Below are 24,211 nucleotides of genomic sequence, written 5' to 3'. Positions count from 1 at the left end.
GGGGGGACACGGGGACACGGGAGTCCCCACCCCGGGGACCCCCCGGGCATCCCCGGCTGCCTCCCGGGCTGCGGCGGCTCCCGCTCGGGGGGACGGCTCCCGCTCGGGGGGCTGAGCGGAGGGGGTTGGGGGCGAGGAGAGGCTGAGGGGGGGGGGGGGTTCGCTTCGACTGGGGCAAGGGAGGCAAATCGGGGTGGGGGGGTCCAACTGCAGCCTGCTGCCAGCTCGGGGTTACGGAGCGGAGGGAGCCGGGCTCTTCTCCAAGACGCACAGCAAAGAGGCGACGAGCACAAGCTGCAGCAGAGGGAACTCCACTTGCACGTAAGGAAAAATAATGCTTCCTTGAAAGAGTGGTCTTAAATCCAGTGGATATGTTAATTAGATCAATAAATACCCCAGCATCCTCCTGAGCTGCTATCCCATGCTTAGAAAGGGGGACCCCGGTGTTGGGGCTGACTTTGACATTGGGCACCTGACAGGACCCTGACAGGTCTCTGAGAGTTCAAAAGCAGCTCAGAGAGATGCCAGCACAGAAAACAGGGGTAACAAGGGACTTGGATCCTCCCCATGCAGAGAGGATAAATCAGGGCAAAGCCAAAGCTGGCCTATTGAAGCATGCCAGCTGGCTGGAAAAGTGAGGCAGAGAAGTAATGCTTGATTTAGTCCGAAGAATTCCACAGGTTCAAGAAGTAACTGTAGAAAAGCCACCTGTCAAGGAGATATAGTCAGAGGTTTCTAGGAGAAGCAGCAACCCAAAATATCCACCCTAGTACTGAGTGATTGGAAAGGGAAAAGTACACAGAAATGGAGCATCTGGCTGAAGCAAAAGGAGCAACTAAAAGGGTGAATTCAGACAGGATGAACTGCTTGAAGACCTCACATGAAAGTTGCATGTAAATATGACCCATTGGAAACCTGTTCTAGGAGAAGAACGCTGGTGTAGTTACGCAGGAGATTGACCACAACGGCTGGAAGTAATCAGACATCGCTCAGAGAGGGACAGGCTGCCAGTCCCGGCTGAATGGGGAAAAGGAAGAAAGCAGCAACTCTGGCAGGCGAAGGATCAAGTCAAAATAAGACAGGTCAAAGAGGGATTTTCAAGACCGGGCATAAAATGCCTATACTACTAAGGGCATAAAAGCACATAATAAATACATCAGTTGCACAAAAGCAGAGACTTGATGGGTGGTTTGGGGACCAGCAGACCAGTGAGTCTCAGTACTGTGCTGGGCAAATCCATTAGACGCTGCAGTGAAAGGGTTGAGAGACACAGGAATGACCATGCTCTGTTGGGGAAGAGTCAGCACCCCGTTTGCACAGAGAAGCCATGTCTCACAAACAGACCTGAGGAGTCAGCAAACAGGTGAACAAGTTCTTACTTTGTTCACTTGGCTTTTCAAGACACTTCCTCTAAGGTATGTTGGTCCTTAAATAATCCTGAAATAGCAGGGGGGCCCCACTCTGCTTTTGTAATTGGAGAGAAGATAGGAACCGTGGAAAAGGAATAGATGCTCAGTTGTTACAAAAGAGAGTAGTATGCATTTATTTCCACAGAACCTAGGAAATGGGATAAACAGATGTCTAAATCATCTGATGAAGATCATTCTAAATTATTCACTATGGTAAAATGTAAAGTTGACTGTGAACTACTGCAAAAGAAGCCTTACAAATCTCTTGGTGACTGGCAGGCAAACAGCAGTGTCTGCCAGTGAAATGTAATGCACACGGCGAAGACCCACAGGAGAGGGTTAGCTGTTAATTGGCACTCAGAAAGAGATCTGAGCGTTACTTCACTTGGTCTGTGAATACGTCTGCTTGCTGGTCCACACTGCTCAAAAGACAAATGCAGTGTTAGGAATAATTAGTATTACTGCTTTTGTAGGCATGATGATCTAAGCGTATAAAAGAAGCAAGGTCCATAGAGGACAATAATATTTTCTATTAGATGAGCTGATACAGCTGGAAAAAAGTTGACAAGCTTTCAGGCATAATAGCCCTCCTTCAAAAATAATTAGGAATGTTATTGGGAACAGAGCAAAAAAACATCTGCACGTTTGGTCTACTGCAAGGTGCATGTAATGGTGGCCACCTCACCTTGCATGGAGTAAACCTAGAGGAGATACAGAGAAAGGAGGAGAGTGATCAGAAGCAGGGAGTGGCATGAATAGAGTAGACTTGAAGTCTTGAAAATCAGAAGGTGACTTTACCCATCCATTACTAGTCACTGAACTGGAGGGAGCTTTGTCTCAATCTAGCACTTTCCTTTTAAGCTCATATTTGACCCCTTTTCCAAGTTTGAAGGAATTTATGAGTGGGCAGAACTGGGTCAAGTGAGAAGGAAATCAGAAAACAAAAGGACAAATGGGAAACACGGGGAGCCCCAAGGTGTTGCTGTATAAACCCAGCAGCAATAGCTACCTCCATGGCGAGGAAGGGCTCAGTCCAAGAACTGGTTGGCCAGAGCCTTTATGAACACTCACCCCCATTGCTCTGCTCTTTTTCCCCAGGTATCTTAAACATCCTTCTTCCAAGACATCTTGCAGGTGCAAACAGGAGGGCCAGGGCACCCACAGCACCCCTGGTGGGACACACAGGGGTGCATCCCCTGATGAAGCGTTCACCAGCACTGATGAAGCATCAAGAGTTATTCAGGGCAAGGCTGGCGTGGCAGTGTGGGAACCTCTGCTTCCCCGGGCATGGGGTGGGGAAGGGAACAGAAGTGAAACAGCCTTTGATGTATGAAGGCTGCCCAGAAGCCCTGGGTGTTAGAGACTGAGTGCAAGAGGCATTTACAGATGGATATCATGGGCCCAGGACAGGGTGCTGGGAGTTCCTGGGTGGGGTGATGGCAGGAGCACCTGGGAGCTTGTTGAGTAATGCAGAACCTCCACACACACGCAGGGCGTGTGGCTCTACCTTGTGTCCTCCTGCTTTCTGGGGTGCCTGGCTCAAGGGTGCTGGGGACGGGCAGTATTGGGATGAAGCACACCCCATGCAAGAAGGGAAAATCAAGCCCAATGCAGAGATTTCCTTCTCATTCTTAACTTCTCAGGCACAGCTGGGCAGTGACCTGCAGGGGACCATCCCAAGGCAGCTGGGAAACAGAAAAGGAGGAAGTTAGGACATTTGAGTCCAAGAAGCAGTAAATGTTTCTGTAAATTATGTAAACTGAGTATAATTAAGCAGTGGTGAGGTAACTGTGGCTTCTGTAGGCTATTGTCTCTGTATTTATTTTTAGGATATACTGAGAGTCTTTTGGCTGGTACATAGCAACCTTAGCTATCCTAAAGCATTTGTCTGGGGTTCGAAGTAGTGCCTATGGTTACAGATGCTGAACACCTTTCACAATGTACAAACCCCCAATTTCAAATGCTTCTGAGTTTGCTGAACTAACCACCTAAGGCTGAAATGCTTCACTCCCCAGGTTTGACTCATACAGGAGCAGTGGTCACGGTAGAGAGGATTCATCTGCTTCAAGAGGTTGACAACATGATGTTTAACTCTATAGAAAAACAAGTAAAGGAGAAACGTGGTGTTTAGCTAATATTAGAAATCGTTAGACTGGCTGGGACTTTCTAGCACATCTCTGCATTAGATCAGGGCTGGGACTTCACATGGCAACTGAAATGGGAAGTAAAGGGCAATTCACAGGACTGCAGGACTAGGATGAAGCCTTGGAGAACTGGGTTGTTGTCCACAAAGACTCTCAGTTACATTTTTCACCAGACAACCCTACCTGCGTCTTTCCAGGAAGCCCACCTTGAGACTGTGTGTCTTGCCTTCCAGATGCGCTGACTTGTAAGTACATTAAAGATACCTTCAGTGAAGGAGATGAGGTAAAAACAGTGTTTTCTTCAAAACCAGTGCTGTTTAGCCTAGTCTCGTCATGTTTTTATTTGGTTTTAGGCTGGTTTCATAATAAAACTTGTGCAGTCAATCTTTCTATCTGTCCTCAGCAGCAAGGTTTTGATCTTCCAGCAAATATCAATCACACATGACAGGAGGGCACAGATCTCGAGGGGGCAGGTTTGCTGTCACATTCCTGTGCTCCGGATTTTGCATTTGAGCCCTAACCTGCCAATTATCTGTTCTGGTGCACGTTGGAGCACACCCAGGCTCCATGTTCCAGCCTGCCAGCTGGCTTCTGGGGTGAGGTACATCAAGTGCAGCAGGAAGTCTGGTGCCACTTAGCTCCTGCCCCTACATGCCATATTGACACAACTGGGCCAGCTCTGGCTTTGTCTGGCTTGCTCAGCATCCTCCAAAGCTACTCCCAAGGCCATACACCTCTCATTTATCATGTTTGATGTCTTTGAAAGCCATATCTGGCAGGTTGGAAAGCAGCCCTCTAATTTTTCTGCTCTCCCAAAGTGGGGAGCATTCACATGGGAGCTGCACGGGCTGGGGAGCCCCTGGAGCCCCTGTCAAGCATTTGCAAAGACATGAAAATTTCCCAACAGCAGCATGAAGTACTGAGAGTACTGAGGTGTCCGAGGCACCGTTCACTACAGGGGGACAGATTCACATCTGGCTGGGGCAGAGCAGAGCTGGGGCCCAGGATGTGAGGGGAGCTCTGAGCACTGTGATGGGCTCCTGGCGGGGACGGAGGGCTTGGGGATGCACGCAAAGGGGCTCTGCTGAGATGTTTGCTGCCTCCTCCCAGAGGAAGGTTTCAGAGGTGGGAACTCTTGCACGTTTCTGCACCCATCACTGTGAAGACAATGTCCTGTCTTTGAGGACACCTATCTCTGGAAGGGTTACAAGTTCCAGAGTGCCTCATTTGTCATTGACACCCTTTTCCTGCCCTCTTCTCAGCTTCATCGCAGCCCAAAGAAGTTGGGCATGCCCAGAGGTCTCACTCTCCACTTGATAGGGCACCTCTGCCTATCGGTGAAGCCTGTAACCACCCGGACTCTACTGGGGAGACACACCCACCTGGCAGAAGCTCATATGTCCCTTTCCCAGGGAATTTGTCCCCTCCAGCATGCCTCCAGCCTCTTCAAATGGTGGGACCATTTCTACTTGAGCAAGGTGCTGCTCAGGCACACCCCACCACATCTTGCAATGAACAGGGCTGCAGGTTATTGGTGCAACAGCAGACTCTGGTGTCCCAGTGTTCCCAGAGAGTCCCTGGAGATAAAGGAAGTGAATCTGACAGCCCTGGATGTCAGCTCTACCTTGTGAAGCAAAGTAGCCACATCCCAACGACAAGCTTTACCATGGACACCCAAGCTGTTGGGCTGAGCTCCAGCGTGGTGGGCTGTGCATGTTGGGGAGCACCAAGGGCTGCACAGGGGCTGATGTTCCCCAGCGTGCTCCCTCTCCAGCCACTCTGCACCAGTGGCTGCATCACTGCATTACCTGGGCCCAGGCTCCAGCATCCTTCGAGGTGAAGATGTGTAGGAAGCCCAAGCAGTGACCGATCCCTCTGAGCTCCTTTCCAGCCTCTGCTATGCAGCAGCCCCAGGGGGCTGGAAGTCCCTGAGGACAAGTTGTCCCAGCTCCTGGGACACAGTGTGCAGGCAGCTGAAGCCCAGCCACCTCTTGGCTGGTTTTCCAGCAGAAAATTGAAATTTTGTCAAAATAGTTTCCCTACAGAGCATTTCAAACATGTGAATGCTGGTTTTCCCTTAGAAAATTATTCCAGTGGAAATTCCCACCCACTCCTACTGCACGTCGGACTGTGTTTCTGTGCATTCAGTTCCTTCTGATTTCACAGCAGCCATTTCTGTGTTTCGCACCATCTTTACTTCTGGCCATTGATGTTCCATGTCCCAACCTCTTACCAGTCACCTGAATATCTCCCTGCCCACTCAGGAACCACTTGATATCCAAAAGCCAGCCTAACTGCCTGCACCTTGTTTTAACTCCCCCCAGCCTTGTGAGCGCCCAGCTGCCTTGGACGAAGGCAAAGCGCTGGTGGATGGTGGGAATGCTCCTGCGCATGGGTGACGCAGTGATGCAGTAACCTGACAGTGGAGGGGGAGAGAGACCTCAATTCTTGTCACTTGGCATAGGATGCTACAGCAGCTTCTTTCTGTGATGACAGGGACTCCAGAGGTGACACACACTGTGCTTGGGAGGGTGGCAAAGGCCCTCAGAGCCCTAGGTCTTGTGCCCTGTGGGGAGAGCTGAGCAAAGACAACACAGATGCCCATAGCAGGCCAGCTTTGCACTGCACCACCGCTGTGCTGCCTGGTGACTCCACCAGCCACATCTGAATTGCAAAGTAGGCTGGGCTGCGTCTCTCTTGGCTGAAAAAGCATTTAGGGAGAGCACAAGACCTGCTTAGGGACTGCAGTCCATCCTGGCTATTGTCTGGAAAAGAGGTGGAGATAGGGCCAGAACATATGACAGCAACAGCTCAGGCCAAATGGCTGCTCGGACACTTTCACCTTGGTCTCCACCCTATTGCTCCCTGCAGCTCCCCCACCATAGAATTAACACTTTGGGCACCTTACTCTCTGCAGACACCAGCCATTGCCTGTCAGTCTGGCTGGATGGCAGACTCTGTGACAAGGATGTCCTCCTGCTGCGTCCCAGCTGCTCACACAAATCGCGTCCCCCGGTGGACTGACAGTGGGGAACGCACTGCACCAGTCTCCAGGCGGGTGGTGAGGAGCTGCAGGGGGCCCCTGCACCCCCTTCCTCGTCCATCATCCCTGCCCGCTGTCTGCCACCACCCGCTGCCCGCCTCGACCTCACACTGGGGTTTAGTGCCACTCTCCATCCCTGTCCCAGGCCATCCTTGTTCTGGTCACAAAGCAGAAAGCCATCCACCAAGGGCGGGTTTCCTCTGCCTGCAGGGCACACAGGCACCCCCAGGAGGTGTCCAGATGCCCGAGATGTGATGAAGCTCAGTGGGAGACTCTGGCCATGGCATGGAGACCATGCAAGGAGGAGAGGGTGTGAGAGACTGAAAGAGTTAATGTCTCAAACATTGTGGAGAGATGAGGCGCGATTTGCATGGCGACGGCAAATCGGCTAGCATGGGATGGGGAGAGCTCTTTGGAGGAGAGACTAAAAGAGGTATTGTCTTGTGAGACACTGCAAGAGGTACTGTCGCAGACATTGCAGCGAGATAAGGTGCAGCAAGTCGGCTAGCACGGGATGAGAAGAGCGTGTCGGAGGATGCGCAGTTACCATCTATGGCCAGAGGTCACACAGAGTTTTATCTAAGGAATGGGCCTGCAACCACCCGAAACTCAGAATGAAACTCCTCACAACCACTGCCCTCCCCCAGCGCCTGCGAACTTTTGAGGACCAGAACAACATACGTCCTGCATGGGTGTGACCTGAGGCAGGGATTAGAGTATAAAGAGACTCCTTCCCCAGGGAACAGCGCATGCCCATCACCGCAGGATTGCCACGTCTGTCACTGTCATCGCGGGATCCAAGGGTGGTGATACCTTTCCTTTCCTTTATCCTCCTCTCTTCTCTTTTCCTTTTCTCACTTCTCTTTTCCTCTACTCTTCCACTATATATATGGGTATATGAGTTTTGGATGAATTGTGACAGGTTGCCCGGAAAATAGCTCCATTGCCAAATTGCCTCTGTTTGGTCGCTGAGCTTGCTAGCTCGTTAAGTTTGTCCGTTTGTCTAGTTCGCTAGTTAATAAAGTTGCTAGTCTGACTGTTCCTCTAAATCATTGTTGTGACTCTACCAGCCTGCGGCTCTGCCGAGCAGAGATTGGCCTTTGTCGGTACACAAATCCCTGGGGAATCAAAAGATTCACCCATCTCGCAACCCACCCAGTGGGACGAGACAGAGGGTTGCTTTCTCCCAAATTCACCACCCTGCCTACCCCAGCGGCGCTGGAGCCAGCTTGCACTGAGGGAGTGACTCTGGAAGCAGCTTCTCCAGTGCTCAGAGCTCCTGGGGAAAGCACCCGCGCAGAAGCAGTTGTCTGCCATTGCTCCTGGTAGGCAACGTCTGATACTGCAGGCAGCACGCTCCAACCTCATCCACTCTCACCTCTTTTGTAGCAGCTCATGAGGCGTTTTTCTTCAAATATTCTCGGGGGAGCCTTTTCTCCAGTTTTTTGGCCTCTTTGTAAAGAATGCAATCCCCAGATCTGTGAGCAGCATTCCCATCTGGGATTCCCCAGTGCTTCGTACAGAGGCTCAAGCCGTTGCCAGCTGCTGCTCTGACCCCTCAGGGGCACATCCAAGGACAACATTGGCTCTGTTTGGCTTTGACATTCATGATCTCTGGCCCCCTGGTCAACATTAGAGTCCACCTTTCCAGTCAATATTTCCACTGCATCTGCAGTCCTGTCCTAAGGGCAGGACCAACAATACTTGCTTCTGCTTACATGGCTGTGCACTCACTGTCTTAAAATAAGTTTCAGTACTCTGTTTATCAAACAATCCAAATTATTTGGCATCATTATTTTCTATCATCTCATCTCTCATTTTATCATCAGTGTTTGCTTCTAGAGCAAAGGCAGAAATACTGAAGTATCAACCACATCTCAAATCCTTTCATACCTGTAGGAATACCTCCATCCCATTGCAGTTCTTCACTAACAACTGCTCTTCAAAATCTGCCATGGCCACTCAGTATGCGCTTTACTTAGTTTTATACCTTCGATTAACTATTCTTGCATCTTGCAGCTGTGTAAAAAGCATTTCCATAGACTGTGTTATAGCTGTGCCATTACTGCTCTCGATTAAATTTTAACTTTCTCAAAAGAAGAATTAATTTGTTTGGCAGCTCCATGATGACTGGCATGACTCGTACATTCCTAATGCTTGATTTTGTCATTTATGAAATTCCATATTGGCTTTTCCACCGCTGGGACTAATGCCTTACCCCAAGGCAGATGAAATTTCCAGCTAGATTCAGTGCTGCTCCCCTGAAGTCTCTAGGTTTTATGCCGACTTACTCTGGCCACGGGAGGAATTACACCATTCACAGGCAACGGGACACCACGCAAACATCAGTCCCATGCTCTTGTCCAACTCCCCTGCATCCAGAAGGTGCCAGACACAAAGAGCAGGATCACACTACACACATGCTAATTGCTAACAGGCAACTGTGTTAAGTTCTTGTGCCAAACCGTGGCTAAGAAGGTTGCCATGATATGCCAGGAGGCTGCGACAGGAAAAGCAAAGACCTTTGCTCGCTACAGAGTCCTCACAAGGATCAGCTGGTGGATGCAGTTGTACTTGCCATTTACACAGCTTCCACCCTGGGACAACCCTGCATGCACCCATTGCCTTCAGATGATCAAAGAGCCTGTGGACACAGCAAGAGTGGAAGTCATGCGGTGACAACGTCTGTGCTGGCTGGTCCTAGCTGCTGGAGGTTGTGATCCGGGCTGTTCCTGATGCCAGGACAACACAGCCCGGTGGGAGGCGTGACCTGAGAGGGAAGCAGGCATTTCTCAGATCTCTGCAACAGTGCCAGGAACAAGAGTCTCTGGAGACAAAAAACGAATGGAAGCACAGAGGGAAGACCCTGACTCCTGAGTACGATCGTCCAAGACTCACGGGCAACACAGGAGGGGCTCAGTAACTGTAGTCCTTTTGCTTCCTACAGGGAACTCCAAGTAATGAGGAAAGACCTTTTGCACTCCGGTGTGAGCAAGCCAAATAATGTTTCAAAGCCTGTCTTTTTCCTTCGTCTTCTCTGCTAAGTCCCCTGCTGTGGCCAGGTCTTGCCTTTATTATTCTACTGCCATCACACCCACCAGGGTCCGGGTCTGTATAGCCCACTCCAAAACAGTTGCTTCCCAAACAACCTACTGCAAATGTACCTGGTAGGCAGAGGAGGGGATGAAGTCAAATGTGTGCAGTCTAAGGGTATGGATGCAATTCTCCTTAACTTGCACCCTTTGTCCGCCCAAGACAGCACTCGGGCCCCTCAGGGTGGACAGAGCCACACCACAGGAGTACTGCAAGGCCCTCATCTTCGTGCGTGGAGGAGTAGGAGTGACACAGTGACACTGAAAAGGCTAAAGCATGCCTGGAAGTCTGTGCTGAGAGCACAGCAGGATCGGTGTGGTGCTCCACGCAAAGCACTGCAAGAGTTAAGACGAGGTGGGGCCATTTTCCTTCTCTCACAGAGCACATCATAACCGCCATGAGTTTCACTGCTTTCCCAAGCAATTGTCCGCAGCTTCTCTGAGAGGGTCTCATAGCCGGAAGAGTGCTGCGTAGTACAGCAGCTCCTCATATGCTGAGACCCTGCGGCATTACACAACGGCCATTTTGCTTCTGCAGCTTCTTCCAAGTGCATGTGGGCAACGTGGGACACAGACAAAATGGTTTCCATGGCAACTTGCACTTCAGAGATGCCAGTGAGAAAATTTGCGTTGGGGGAAAAAAATTCTGCTTCAACTCACGTTGCAAGCAAGCGCAGAGGTGGGCTGTGGCAATACCCTAGAAATGGCTGATGTAAAAATATCTCTGGTGATTTTTCTTCTGCAGTGCTCAGCCTGCTCTCTTCTTGGCTGGCATACAGTGGGCTGGCTGATGGCATTTGTCCCATGCAGTTACAAAGCAACACCCTGTCGCTATCTGCAACCCCTTTGTTTTTTCCAAAAAGGCCAAAGTGGCAGCTCTGGGGAGAAATGTGCTGTTCTGGCCACCTCACCACTCTGGCCCTGGAATGGGAGAGACATGGTCCAGAAGTGAAACTCAGTCCCTTTCAGCCACGGAGCTGGACTGTCCTCCAGATGTTGACCACTAGCTGCTGTGCCTCCATTTCCTTTGGGGAGGCTAATGGTAGCCCAGGGGCAGATAGATAAAGAGAACCCCAAGAAACCTCCTCAGCAGACAAATCTTAAGGTCATATCCTGGAGTAATGTGGTGACTTTAATGGAGGAAAACAGCCGTTTGCCCTGTGAGCTAATGTCTGGAAGAGTGGTGGCTCTGTCTGGAGGGACAGAGTGAAGCCAAGGAACCAGGCTGAGTGTCTGCTTAACATCCCTGCCCAAGAGGTGTGTTGGTCAAGGGAGGGTTCTCCAGCACTAGAGTGAACACGGACCCTGACAGTTTTCATGTCACAGGCAACTCTCCCCCGCCAGGGGAGAGAAGCGTGTTGTTCAGAGACGCTGCGTAACTGGGAATATTTGTTCTGGAGAAGAAATCCTGAAGTCCCTGGTTTACCCCCAGTCTGGTGTGATTATGCCCGGGGAAGACCCTGGTTTACCCAATACCTGGCGTGATTCTGCCTCCCAAAGCAAGGGGATGCGAATGGGCAGCACAGGTGAGAAGGACGGAGCGGGACCCCCGGGAGACGCTCTCCACTGCAGCCGGAGGCTCAGCCCCAGGCGAGCTCTGCACCCCCGCACCAGCGACACTTCCCAGCGGTGCGGGAGCCAGCCCCCAGCCCCGCAGCCTCCCTCCCCGGGCACCCGCGGTGTCCAGCACGGGAGGCAGCAGGACCCCGGGGCGGCGGCGTACGACGGACCCCGCACCGGCGCGCCGGGGCGGGGCACTGCCGCAGCGCCCGGGGCCGGCGGGGGTCCCTCCCGCGCTCCGCCGGGGGCCGGGGGCGGGCCGGGGGAGGGCGCTGCGGCAGCGCGGGGCCGGCGGGCGGGAGGAGCCGGCGGCGGGCGGAGCGGAGCGGCGCGGCGCGGAGCGGAGCGGGCGGTTCAGCACCAGGGAGAGCGCCCCGCGCCGAGCCGCGCCGCGCCGGGCCGGGCCGGGCCGGGCCGGGCCCCGCATGGGGCCGCGCTGAGCCGGGCGGGCGGCCCCTGTGCGGCGGGGCGCGGGCGGGGGGGGCCCGGCGGGCTCCGGGCCGCCCGTGGATGAGCACCATGCGGCTGCTGCTGCTCGCCCTGCTCTTCTCCTCCTCCTTCGCCCGCGCCGGCTGCGACCCCAAGATCGTCAACATCGGCGCGGTGCTGAGCACCAAGAAGCACGAGCAGATCTTCCGCGAGGCGGTGAACCAGGCCAACAAGCGGCACGGCACCTGGAAGCTCCAGCTCAACGCCACCTCGGTCACGCACAAGCCCAACGCCATCCAGATGGCCCTCTCCGTCTGCGAGGACCTCATCTCCAGCCAGGTACCCCGGGCCGGCGACTCCCCGGCCGCCGCCGCCGCCGCCGCCGCCGCCGCCGCCGCCGGGCACCCCCCACCCCGTCCCGGGAGGGCGCCGAGCCGCCGCCGCCCCCGCGGCCGCCCCCGGAGCTCCGGGCGGGCAGAGCCGCAGCGAGCGGGGTCCTGCCCCGGGGCCCCGCGGCTCCGCTGCCCGCATTGCAGCCTTTATGTAAGCGCGGCCGGGCTGCACGCTCCGCCGCACGGGCACCCGCACACACCGCGGGGCGCACACGGGCTCGCACACGCACCCCGGGGCGCACTCGGGCTCACGCACACAGAGCGGGTGTGCAGGCATGCCCACCTAACACCACGCGTGCAGACAGCAACGTGCATGCACGCACACGCCGTGCACAGACACGCATCGCCGTGGGCACACACAGAGCTACATGTGCACATGCTGTGCGCACGCATGGGCATCCACACATTGAGGGCAGATGTGGGCGTGGGGAGCGCCATGCATGCACACACACTGCGCGCTCACGTATCCCTCTGGGAGCGGGCCACGCTGCATGCACACACACACACCATGTGCACACGTGCATCGCTGTGCAAACACGGGCACGCACACAGAGCGCTGCATGTCTACACTCGTACCGGTGTGCAAACACACTGGTGCACACGCGCTATGCCACATGCAAACACGCATCCATGTGCACACACGAGCACGCTGCTCCAGGTGCACGCGCACACACACTGCCACACAAACACACCCCGCCGTGTGCACTACAAACACACATACACAATGCTTCATGTACACACACCCCCTGCACACACCCCCAGGTCATACACACGAATGTCTGTGCGCCACAGCTGCACATACCCCCGCTGCACACAGCACCATGGGCCCCCCAGCACCACACAACGCATGAAGCAGGCACACAAGCACACCCACTGCCACACACACAGGACACAGGCACACACCGACAGAGACTGCAGACACATACACAGCATGCACACACCCCCACAGACACAGAGAGCCGTGGGCACGCACACAGTGCATGCTGTGCATGCATGCCTGCACACACAAGCACAGCACGCTCCTCCCTCCTGTCTACATGGGTCACTCTCAGTGCACGCAAGGGAGCAGTCCGAAACTGCAGCGGTTGTGGGTGCAGCCTGGGTGCCCTGGGCAGCCTGTGGCCCGGCCCCTCTGTCACCCCGGCATGTGCTCTGGGTGCCGAGCCCAGCTAACCAGCCCCATTCCCCCCATTTGGGGCCATCAGGTGGGCAGACAGGCAGGTACAAACCCACCGCCACCTCAAACACACCCGTGCACACGCAAAAGGCGTACATGGACCCATGCATAGGTACAAACACGCACACAAATTCTATGAACACCCGCACCACGGAGACTCACACACACCAACACACACCCACACGCACACATATGCACACCCAGGCGCACACAAAGCCAGCGATGGGGGAGGGAGCTGGAGGGGCCAGAGGTGCACGGCGGAGCAGAGCTGTCCCATTCACAGCTCAGCTTCCCAATGTGGAGATGGAGGATGGCTGGAGACATCCCCGGGGATGGTGGCAGAGCTGGGCAGGAAGCACAGCGCAGGCTGTAAAAGATACCCGCTGCCCGGCAGGGAGCGAGGAGGAGGCTCAGTCGAGTCCCTCGCTGAGCCGAGGCTCCATTTAAGCAACCCGGCTGATGGATGCCTGTGTCCATGCCACCTCTGAGCCTTGTCCCCATGGCAAACCCCACGAAGCCCCGGGCCGGTGCAGGGTTGCAGGCGCTGGCACGTCCCTGCGTGAGCGGTGGGATGTGGGGGGGCAGCTAAGCCAGCGTGCAGAGGGGGCTGCGGATGCTGGGGGTCAGGATCCTGGGGGTGGCCATGCCATCCCAACACGCAGGAGTTCTCCCAGCCCCATGGCTCCAGCGTGGGGCACAGCCAGCCTCTATCCTCTTTCGCTGGCACTGTGCCCAAGCAGGGGGCTGCGAGGCAGAGGAGGGGCTGGGAGCCCGAACAAGCAAAATGGCTCCTGTTGGTCAGCTGCTGCGCGACGCAGCGCAGCCCTCACCCCCATACAGCCCCCAGCTTCTCCCCCCCAGTGCCTGATCCTGCCCCAAGGCCCATGCCCCAGCCTTGCTGGGTGCAGGTCCTCGCCCACCCCTCATGGCAGCACGGCACCGGGCGTCTCTGTGCGGGGCACTCCCCTCATCCTGCCTCCCCAGGTGACCTCCCCAACCCCTTCCCCAGTAATTCCTCCCTTCTCCCATAGTAGGGTCTCCAGCCCCTGCCCCAGCTCGCTCTGCACTCTCAGCTTGCTCCCACCCAATGCCAGGCAGGATCTTCCCTTCTTCCCACCCACTCTCCAGGTCCCCTTCCCCAGGCATGCTTCATTCTCCCCTCCTGTCCTAGCAAGCTGTCCCTCCAGCCTGCCTGCAGAGCACATCCTGGGGCTCGGGCAGATGCTTGGAGGAGGAAGTGTTATTTCCTCCAGACATCAAAGTCCTTGCACTTATTCACCCTAGCTGGAGACCTGTCACCAGCTGGGAACGTTCCTTGTGCAGTGAAAGGGCATTAGTGTAACAAAGGATCCCCCAGGGATTACCCAGCTCCTTCCTCTCCATTTGACACAAAACAGGATCCTGCTAGAGACCAAAATCCCAGCCCTGCAATAACAACAGGATCTCACCGAGATCCTACTTCCCCATTTCGGTGTAACCCAGATGGGTTATATCACCCCGGCGTGCTGCGGGCAGATCCCGGCTCCTGCCCCCCGCCACCCCCCCGGCTTTCTCATTTCTCTGCGTGCTCAGGGCCAGATGGCTGATTTGCTCCATGGCTCTGCGCTCCTTCTCCTGCTCGGAGTCCCAGCTGACCACTTTGTTTGTAATTGTCCTCGGAGGGGAATTACAACCGAGTATTAAATGTGTGGTTAAAGAAATCGCATTACACAGTGTGACTGTAAGGGAGATGTTTCCCTTTAATCTGTAATCCATGAAAGTTATTAGTTTAGCAAGCAGCGTGGCTAGGCACGGCATTTCCATTAAGATATAACCCTGAGCAGACCCATCACCTCCGCATGGGCTGCAGCCCGAGCCACAGCACAGGACCCCTCGCTCCCAGCGCAGTCCTTGCTTTGCTGTTCCCGATTATTTGAATGCTGTTATCATGTCAACGCGGGGCTGTTTAATGTTGCAGAAAAGAAAAGGAAAATAAGCACACCCGATGGCCGATGTGCTCCTGTGAAATAATGTTTGTGTCATGTATCCTGTCCTACAGGTCTATGCAATATTAGTTAGTCACCCTCCTGCTCCCAACGATCACCTAACACCAACACCCGTATCATACACAGCTGGCTTCTACAGGATCCCTGTCATTGGTCTGACAACACGCATGTCTATATATTCTGATAAGGTAACTGATGCATGTTTCTAGTCTAGTACCTCATACATGTGGTGTAAATCAAGAGTGCCCGTCAGGAGGGTTAATGATGTCTACACTACCCTGCCTATCTGTGTTTGTCTGTCCATCCATCCTCTCCAGTTAAACTTGCAGCTCCCTCTCTCTCTCTCTCTCCCGCATTCCCCGGTACATTATTTTTTTGCAGCTGCCAGTGTTGACCTACATAGTGCTGGATGATTTCTGCAGCGTTTCTCTGCCAGGCTGCTGGGCTCGCTGCGCTTCAGCCAAGGCAAATGCACAAACTAGCTCCTGCCCTGCTCACTAGTGACAGCCGGGGGGTCCTGGGTGCTCCCTGGGTGCGGGGGGACCTGCGGAGGGGCAGGAGGGTCCTAGTGGAGCCTGTACATTGGGCAGGAGCTCTCTGGGGCTTGAAGGTTGTTTGGTTGCATTCACTTCTCTGGGTTTATGTGATATTGGTAGGGGAGATAATAGAATTGACTAACAAGTTATGCCAAGGCTTTAAATGACATTCAGTCTGGCCAGCATTCACGAAAGAGGTTCAAATTCCAGTATCTCAAACTGCTGTCTGCTCTCCCTGTGGAAACTCGGAGACTTTCAGGTTGGATGAGGTCCTGCTCTGGGGTGGGGCTGGGGGCAATGCCCTGGCCTGGGCCATGAGATGCTGCCACGGCCGGCTCTTCCACCAGGTGCTCAGCTCACAACCCGTCTTGCAAACACACTTTGTGATTAGTAAAAGCAAAAGGAGGAGCTGAGCAGAGCCAGGCCAGACCACACGCCATTGCAGCCTTGGTGGAGGTTTTCATGCAGGTGCACGAGCTTAGTGGGTGAGATCAGACCTGTTTCAAAGCACGAATCGGTCTTTGCTTGGAAAATGTGAATATTCACAAATGCAAATGTTCAGTGCAAAAATAGTCACTCCGCCTACATGTTAAATGAAGTCAAATTTCAGGAGGGAGGAGCAGAGGCTCCCAGAGATGCAGCGCGCAGGACTGCTCGGCTGGAGCAGCAGCAGGTCTTGGCATCTCCCACCAAGTAAAACCATGGTAGGACAACCAGCAAGGCAAGACCATGGCAGTGACGGCAATGGTGGCTGGCAGGGGCTTGGGACCCGCATGCCCTGGCAGGGTCCCGTCAGGCACTGTTAGAAGGAAGGGGATGGTAACAGAGCTGGCAGACCGAGGAAGAGGGCAGGCAGCAGGTAGGAAATGTGCAGGGGGACGTTGGTTCATGCTGCCATGGGGAGGAGATAGGTCTGATCAGCAATGTCACTGGAGGGACCTTGTCACAGTGCACACGATGGCAGGGAGAGGGGACTGTGTATGCTACCGGCCCAGCTTCATCTCAGCAGAGACATCTTCACCAAAGCAAATTGGATGCCTTTTCCACAGCACAACCTTGTGCTGAATTCGTGTGCTCACCCTGAGGGGGTGGGAGCTTCCCCGGCAGACTCTGCTTCAGCCATTTTTTTCCTATTTAAAACATGTTTTCTGCAAAAGTGGCTCATAAAAACCACTTGGCTCACTTCAGAGCTGGAGGAGTGACCCACTGTGGCAGTGCAACCCACTGCAGTGGCAGGGAGATGCTCCCCACTGAATATTTGGGGATGTTGGGCAGGTCAAGGGCTGTGGGGTGCCCTCACCTGGCAGGGACTTGGCAGGGAGGCCACACTGCCCGCACCGGACGTGTCTCACCCCTCCGAGCACTCCTGCCTGGCTGGCCTCTTGCTCAGACTCCTTCCCACTGAGACAGCCGGGGGCTTGAGGACTTTGAGCTCTCTGCAGAGTTGCAGGCAGGAGATGGGGTGAAGGCAGTGACTGGGTGGGCAGAGGAGCAAGGATGTTGAATAGTGGGCTGGCAGGAGCTGGAGGGGACAGCAAAGATGGGAGTGGAGGACAGCAGAGCACAGGGGTGTGAAGGCACGGGACAGGACGGTGCAAGGCTCTGCACACCCCATGCAGGACAGGCTGGCTGGTGCACACAGGGACATTCAGCTGGTTTCCCTTTTTGGTTTCCACTGATCCGCTTGCCTTTTTTTTTTTTTTTTAATTCAGGAAATTATATCTTTCAGCTTCGTTTCTATGGAAACAAGCTTGTAAGATCACTTTGTATGTATGCCCCTGATTGGTTTTGAAGGCATCAGCCAATTTTAGCTAAATTTCACAGGGGGTTGAAATCTCAGAGTTAATTATGGTCCTCCCAAGGATAAGCTGCCAGGGAGAGGAAAGGCGTGGGCCTCAGCAAGGACAGGTTTGCCCAGTACCTTTTGATGCTCTTGGAGCATCTCCAGTCGAGCATAGTGGTCCACGAGCTGTAGCCAGTCTTTCAACAAAGATACCCAAGGGCAGCAAGCTTTATTGCTCCCAGTATTCAAAGAACTATTTGTTCTAGAAACAGTATTGCAGCTATCAAGCTGAGCACTCTGGCTTGGCAGCCTTTGTTTGGCCTCCTTGTGCATATATCTTATGAAATCATTACCTGTTTCTTCACCAAGGTCCTCACGTCATTCAGCACAGTCCTGCCTGCACGGTGAGGGGGTCTCTGAAATCCCGGTCACTTCTGAGGGCCATGAGCAGGGAGCTGCAGGTGGAGAAAGGAGGGTCTCACGGTAAAGGCAGCAGAGCGGTACCCATCGCTGTGGTGTCCATCACTATGGAGAGCCCTTCATGGACTCCTCATGGACTGAGCATTGCCAAAATCACGCTCTGACCTTCTCATGCTGGGCCCCCTGAAAGGACAGGCTGGACTATTGCGTTAGTGCTTCTGTTCCCCATGTGTCATTGGGGGTATTTATATCTCCTTTACATCTCAGCCGAAAAAATGAGATGACACTGACATCTTGACAATATGAGAAATATGAAATGACACTGAGAGCGTGAGAGTGAAGCTTGTGGGGAGATGCACAGCTCGAGAGCCGGGAAGGTATGGTGCCGTTCATCACCACCATGTGGGACCACACCTACACGATGGGGATGAAAGGACATGCTGGGTGCCCCAAGGTGCTGAGCCCCACACCATCCCCCCATCAGAGAGGCAGTGCAGCGGGGGACCAAGGGTGGCTCTTAACTAAGACCTGCTCTGCTGCTGAAAGGGATGGAAAATGGAGTTTAGTCATTCTGCACCTGGAGAGCCATTTCAATGTCCAGCACCTGGTCCTGGTAGTTGAAATGTGGTCTGTATCTCTCTCTTTCCCTCTCTCTCTCCAGCCTGGGCCTGGGGATGGCTTTTCCCTCTGATTCCTTGTCTCAGTATAACCACTCCATGCCCTCCTGGGGGTTACTGCTCACCGAGAGGGGTATTTTTCTTTATTACTGGTCTCACTGGCAACTGATGCTCAGCAGAAATGGTGCTAGTCAGCGTGGGAAGCTGCACTGAAAGTGGGGAGAAAAGTGATTCCCCTCGACCGAGGTCAGGGTCAGGACTCCTTCACTGGCACCTGCAAGAAGTGACGGGAGAGGCTGGTTAACATAGCATAGAGACGTTTGCCCCGGGAATGGGTTTCACAGCCACCACCGAGCAGCACAGCCGTCAGCAGGGGTGGGCTGCAGTGCGTCAGAGCAGATGAGGGGCTCTGCGCACTGAAGCCCGTGCTGGTGGCAGTGATGGAGCCCACTCATCCCAGCGGAGGAGAGCTCTTCACAGGCTCTCAGGATTCAGGCTGGGAGGAGAGCAGAGCAGCCTCACCACTCCACAAGGCTGCTGGGCCATTCCCCAGAGGTTAACAAGTCCTTTCCTCCAGGCACTGCAGGGGAAAGGCAGACAGTGCATTTGCACTTGAGCTCCCCATATGTCTGCCCCCACTAAAATCCCTCCCAGCATATGTCTAAGCTATTGCAGAGTTTTCTCAGCTCCCTCCCACGTCTGCAGCTATGACGCGGGGCAGTGGGCAGGCTGCTTTCTGGTGGGGCTCAGAGACACGTGTGCTGGCTGGCGGGCAGGCTGAACAGAGCAGGGGGCAGAGCAGCCCAGGCTCCTTCCATGGAGACACTAGCCAAGGCTTCTTCTCTGTACCCAGCTGATGATTTTTGCTAAATTTTCAGGAACTTATATATTGGGATCTCTGTCAATCTCCTTGAAACTGCCCAGACAGCTCAGTTTTGGGGCGCGTTGCTAAAAGGGGGACTGACCGCATTATTTCCATAGGTAATGAAACAAGGGCACATCATTTTCTCAAGCCTGTAGGAAAAATTACCAGCCATGGACCGTGAGCTGTGATGAGCCCTTAGGCAGATAGAGGTGAAGAAGACAGCAATCCTTTCACTCATGGACCTGTACATGGTCCCTATATGGACACCCTTGCACTGCCTGGTGGCCCCACAGCCATGCCTGCACACTCCCTATACATGTGCACACCCCCTATGCACACAAGCTCTATTGGCACGCACCCACACGTGCACCCTCCCCCAGGCATGGCATGGCCACGTGCAGACTCTTCGTGCACAGCTATTCAAGCACCCAGGCACGTTCTCTACATGGGTACATGCACACACATGCTTTCTGCGTGTATACGCTCACATTTATGCATACACAGAGTCCTTGCTTGAGCACGTGCATACACACACACACACACGGTCTATTCAAATTCAGATCCTCTTCATACATACTCATGTCAACAAAGTCCGTACCACTAATAATTTGCGGTTCCTGACAGACTGGACCCAGCACATGTCCCCAGCCTCATAACCACACTCACTCCCAGTGCATTTAGGCTCCAGCCCTGTGGGTTTCCGCTGAGCTGAATCCACGTGGAAGCCTGGATTCAGTCCCAACCTGTATTTACTTACTTTTTGCAGAAGTAGAATCAAGTGAGGAAGCACAGAGCCAAGCAGTCAGGTTTTGGTGGGAGATAGGAGGATATTGCAGAAAGCTGCTCCTCAGCTCAGGTCTGCTGAGCGATTCCCACGCTCACATCCCAGCCCTCCCGGCAGGCAGCAGGCACACTCGGAGGAGAGCAAATGATGTGAATCCTGCAAAACATCTTACAAGGCAAACTGTTGATTTCTAATTAGGAGCATTTTTGCTGTGTGCCTGATCTGAGAGGAGTGGGTTATGACCCGTGACAGCTCAGAGTTAAAGCACTTGTAGCAGTACTTCAGGACAGTGTGATGAGCCGTGCAGCTGAAATGAGTGATGGTTGTCTCACAGAGGATGTGTTAAAAAATCAGGTCTTTATAACTGTTATATGGCTACAAAAGGGCTTACTACGATGCAAAAATCATTGCATCCACATACTTTGCAGTACAGCCCCATGTGCCCATGCCCATGGCCAGGAAAACTCTGTGCTGGGTTCAGAGGGATTTGCCAGAGGCCTGGCACTGCATATGCTGTGATATGGGTTATCAAATCACGCAGAACCTGATTCCCAACTGCCTCTGCACATCACCAGTTGGACTTGCTAACCTTTGGGGGCACTCTACTTTCATTTTTCTGCCAATCTTTGGGCCCTGCAGGGATGTTCAGGAGTCCCAGGTGCTTCAAAAGTTGAGCACAGAATGTGAGTGCTCATCCTGAAATCTAGACTCAGCATTTGTGATTAGTTATTCTTCATTGTCCTATTTAAAAACTACAATTCTGTAATCTGAGAGCTGAGATACCATCATAGCAAGTCCATGACCCTTTTGACACCACCTCAGAAAGCAAATTTGCCTGAACTGTTAAACCAAGTTGCTTTCCAACAACTTTGCAGCAAAATTTGTTCATCTGAACCTAGTGATATGTATTTACAACACTTTAGAAAGCCACGATCAGTTTAAACAGCATTTTTGCAAGCTACTTGAGAAACTAGAAAATAATTTGATGCAATATATTCAAATTTCAAAGGTGTTTTCATTTCAAAAAGGGATTGAAATAATTTTAAGTTAGAATTTTGATTTTTTTTAGCCTGTATTTTTATCTTTTTTTTTCTTTTACTATTAACTATTCTGTTCTTTTTCCATTTCTCTTCTGATTTTTTTTCCATTTCCATTTCCATGCATTTCCTTAAAGCAATTAAAAATGCTGAGAGTTTAAAACTTAAAAATGCTCACAGCCATCTTGTGTGCCCCTGCCCTGCGCTGTAGAGCTGGACCTGGAAATACCTGGGCATCTCTGCTGACTCCAAAGAGCTTAAGCACCGTGTTGGTGTGGAGACCATAGTTGTCCTTCCATTGTTTGTCCTTATGGGGCTTCTTCCCGCTCCCGTTGATTAGTACTGGGCTTGTGGGGTGAGCTGCATTTCTCCTGCTCGTCGTGTAATTGGGAATGTTTGTATCGGTCATACAAAACTGCAGCTCTGAGACACTTGTTACAGCTCTCCTGGTTCGTTTCCTCCTTTGACTAAACATCCACAGTTCTTCTTAGTCTTCAGTAATTAGGAAATGTTTCCAGTGCTTTGGTATTTTTGCTGCTGCTTCCCTCATTTCTGTGTTTTGTGCCAGGGCAGCAGAATGGACACACTGTCCCACTGCAGAGACACCTGACCGTGACAGGGGCTTTGCAGGGTTTTCTATACGTTGCATGGTTTGGTTTGACTTTATCACCATGTTGAGTGTGAAGAAAAGGCATTGTCTGGTCTGCTTGTCCCTCCTGCACGGGTCCATGGTGGACATGACACCCTTTCTTTTCCAGAGTGAATTACTTTGGCCCATTCAGGACATTTCTGACCTGTGCTGGGTCAGGTCCCTGGATGAGCAGGTCTGGACAAGCCCTGTTTGGGCCAGAGGACCATCTCAGCCTTAAAAAAGAAATATTATGGTGCTTTCCTTTTTGTCCTCTCCTGTTCAGAGTTCTGCCTCCCTCCAGCATGTAGCTGGTTTGTCAAGTAGCGTCCATGCTGAGCATAAGCACTTTCATTTTCTAATATTTGACTCTAGGGCCTTTTGGAAAAGCTGCATTTTTTGAAACCTCTCTGTCAGCTACAGCTTTTGGGCCAATTGCTCCCCAAAGAGTGCTGTACTTAATTAGCCTGGAATTGCTATTGCTCAATCATCCAACCGTAATGATGTCTTTAACCAAATCAGATAGGTTAGCCGGAGCATGAGTCCAGAGCTGCCTCCTGTGTGCTGCTGCAGAACAAGCTGACCTAGAAACAGCCAAACAGCATATTGTAAAATTGCTTTTCTGAACTTCTCTCATGACAAATAACTAATATATACCTGCGTGTACCTGCAGCGGCTCCTTGTCGCTCTCTGAAGGGAATTCATTTTCTTTTTGATGTCCTTTGCTCAGTAATATTTTCAAAAAGTCAAAAGGAAAGGCTATATTTGCACTGAATGTTGCTGACAGTTCGTTGCTGGACAGGCTTTTCTTCACCACGTGTTGACAGACCACAAAGCAAAAAACCCTCTCTCCCATGTGCTGGATTAACCATGGAGAGGTACAAAATCATAGCTAGGGTTTGCTTCTCAGCCAGAAGAAAGGAGTGCAGGTCCCAGAGGCTAGCTCAAGGCGTGCAACCCAGAGGTCTGCCTAAAATTGCTGCTCTGCCTCTTTGGCCTTGTGATCCCAGCCCTGTCCTTGCAAACCTGCCCGGTCCCTGAGACGCACCCTGGCCAACGACCCAACCAGTCTATGTTTAGCTCTTGTTCTTCCTTGCAGAGCATCCACCTGTCCTTTTTGCGCACGGTCCCACCATACTCTCACCAGGCCAACGTCTGGTTTGAGATGATGAGAGTCTTCAACTGGAATCACGTCATTCTGATAGTCAGTGACGACCACGAAGGTCGTGCTGCACAAAAGAAGCTGGAGACCCTCTTGGAGGAGAGAGAGTCCAAGGTCAGTTCCTGAACATTGTCTTGTAGCTTTGTTTAAGCAACAACAAAACTAGAAGTCTCGGGCTGTTGTATGTATGTAGATTTCTGTATGTAAAACACCTTTTCTTTCCATTGTAACATGGCTAACATGCTTAAAGCATCAACAGTGTCTGACTAGTACCTGACAGAACTTTGTACTTTATTCATTTCACTTGCTTTGCCATGGTCAAAATCTCCTACATGTAAATCGACTACAAAATGAAGGGAAGGATAACCTGGAGCTCTGCAAATGCCTTGCCCAAGATTCCCACCTAAGGAGAGGACCAATCGCTCAGCTTAGGGAAGCACCTGCCCCGTTACAGCCACCCAGGGGCCAGGCAGACCCAGCAGTGCCAAACCAACCCCGAAAAGCAGCTTCTGAATTGGCTAACTGGAGCTCACCTTAGTGGCTTAGGAGGGGCAAGGGCAGCCGGCGCATTGATGCACGGAGGTATAATGCACCCTCTCTATAAAGCCGTCAGCCCTGCGGCTGCAGGCTGATGCCCCCGTTCCCATCTCCATTGAAGCACATGCCAAATGCTGCTTTCCTGACACCCCATGCTGTTACGAGAGGGCGGTTGTGGCTGGCGGGAGCAGCTTTATCGAGGAGGTGCACTGCACCTGCACTCAGGGCCACGTGGGGGAGCAGGGAGGGAGGCAGGGGAGGTCCCCAAGCCGGCTAGAAATTCAGAAGGACTACCATAGACCTGCTGCCGTGGAGTAAAAGGACCGAGCAAGTGTTCAAGCCAAGCAGGGATGGAGAACACAGGGAGCCGTTTGGCTGCAGTGGTTCAAAGGCAGGTGCCTGTCCGGAAGGCAAGGAGCCACCTCCTGCTCTTGGGGTGAAGTCCCAGCACGTCCTCTTGCCCGGGGCAGGGTGAGGTCCCCTTTGGGTGGGCAGAGTCCAAGCCCATCTCCAAGTCTCCAGCAGCATCAGAGCAGGCACCCGTTCCTGGCTGCTCCCTCCTGGGTCATGGGCAGGGACCACAACCTGCTCTTCTCCGGCCCCACCAGCAG

General features: G+C 53.0%; 1 protein-coding gene across 6 annotated transcripts in view; it reads left to right on the top strand.

Moving 5' to 3' along the window:
• The first annotated feature begins 11,758 nt into the window (after nt 1–11,758).
• Nucleotides 11,759–24,211, top strand: part of GRIN1 (glutamate ionotropic receptor NMDA type subunit 1) — a 38,503-nt gene continuing 26,050 nt past the window's right edge. For all 6 annotated transcript variants that reach the window (XM_075519464.1, XM_075519462.1, XM_075519463.1 and 3 more), the window contains exons 1-3: nt 11,759–12,016; nt 15,285–15,419; nt 23,001–23,177. In XM_075519464.1, the coding sequence (XP_075375579.1) occupies nt 11,759–12,016; nt 15,285–15,419; nt 23,001–23,177 (570 nt within the window). The remainder of the gene's footprint in view (nt 12,017–15,284; nt 15,420–23,000; nt 23,178–24,211) is intronic.

The sequence above is a fragment of the Mycteria americana genome, chromosome 17 (genome assembly GCF_035582795.1).
Source record: "Mycteria americana isolate JAX WOST 10 ecotype Jacksonville Zoo and Gardens chromosome 17, USCA_MyAme_1.0, whole genome shotgun sequence".
NCBI classification, from domain to species: Eukaryota; Metazoa; Chordata; class Aves; order Ciconiiformes; family Ciconiidae; genus Mycteria; species Mycteria americana.
The sequence above is the reverse complement of the archived record's forward strand: the minus strand, read 5'-3'. Positions and strand labels throughout refer to the sequence as shown.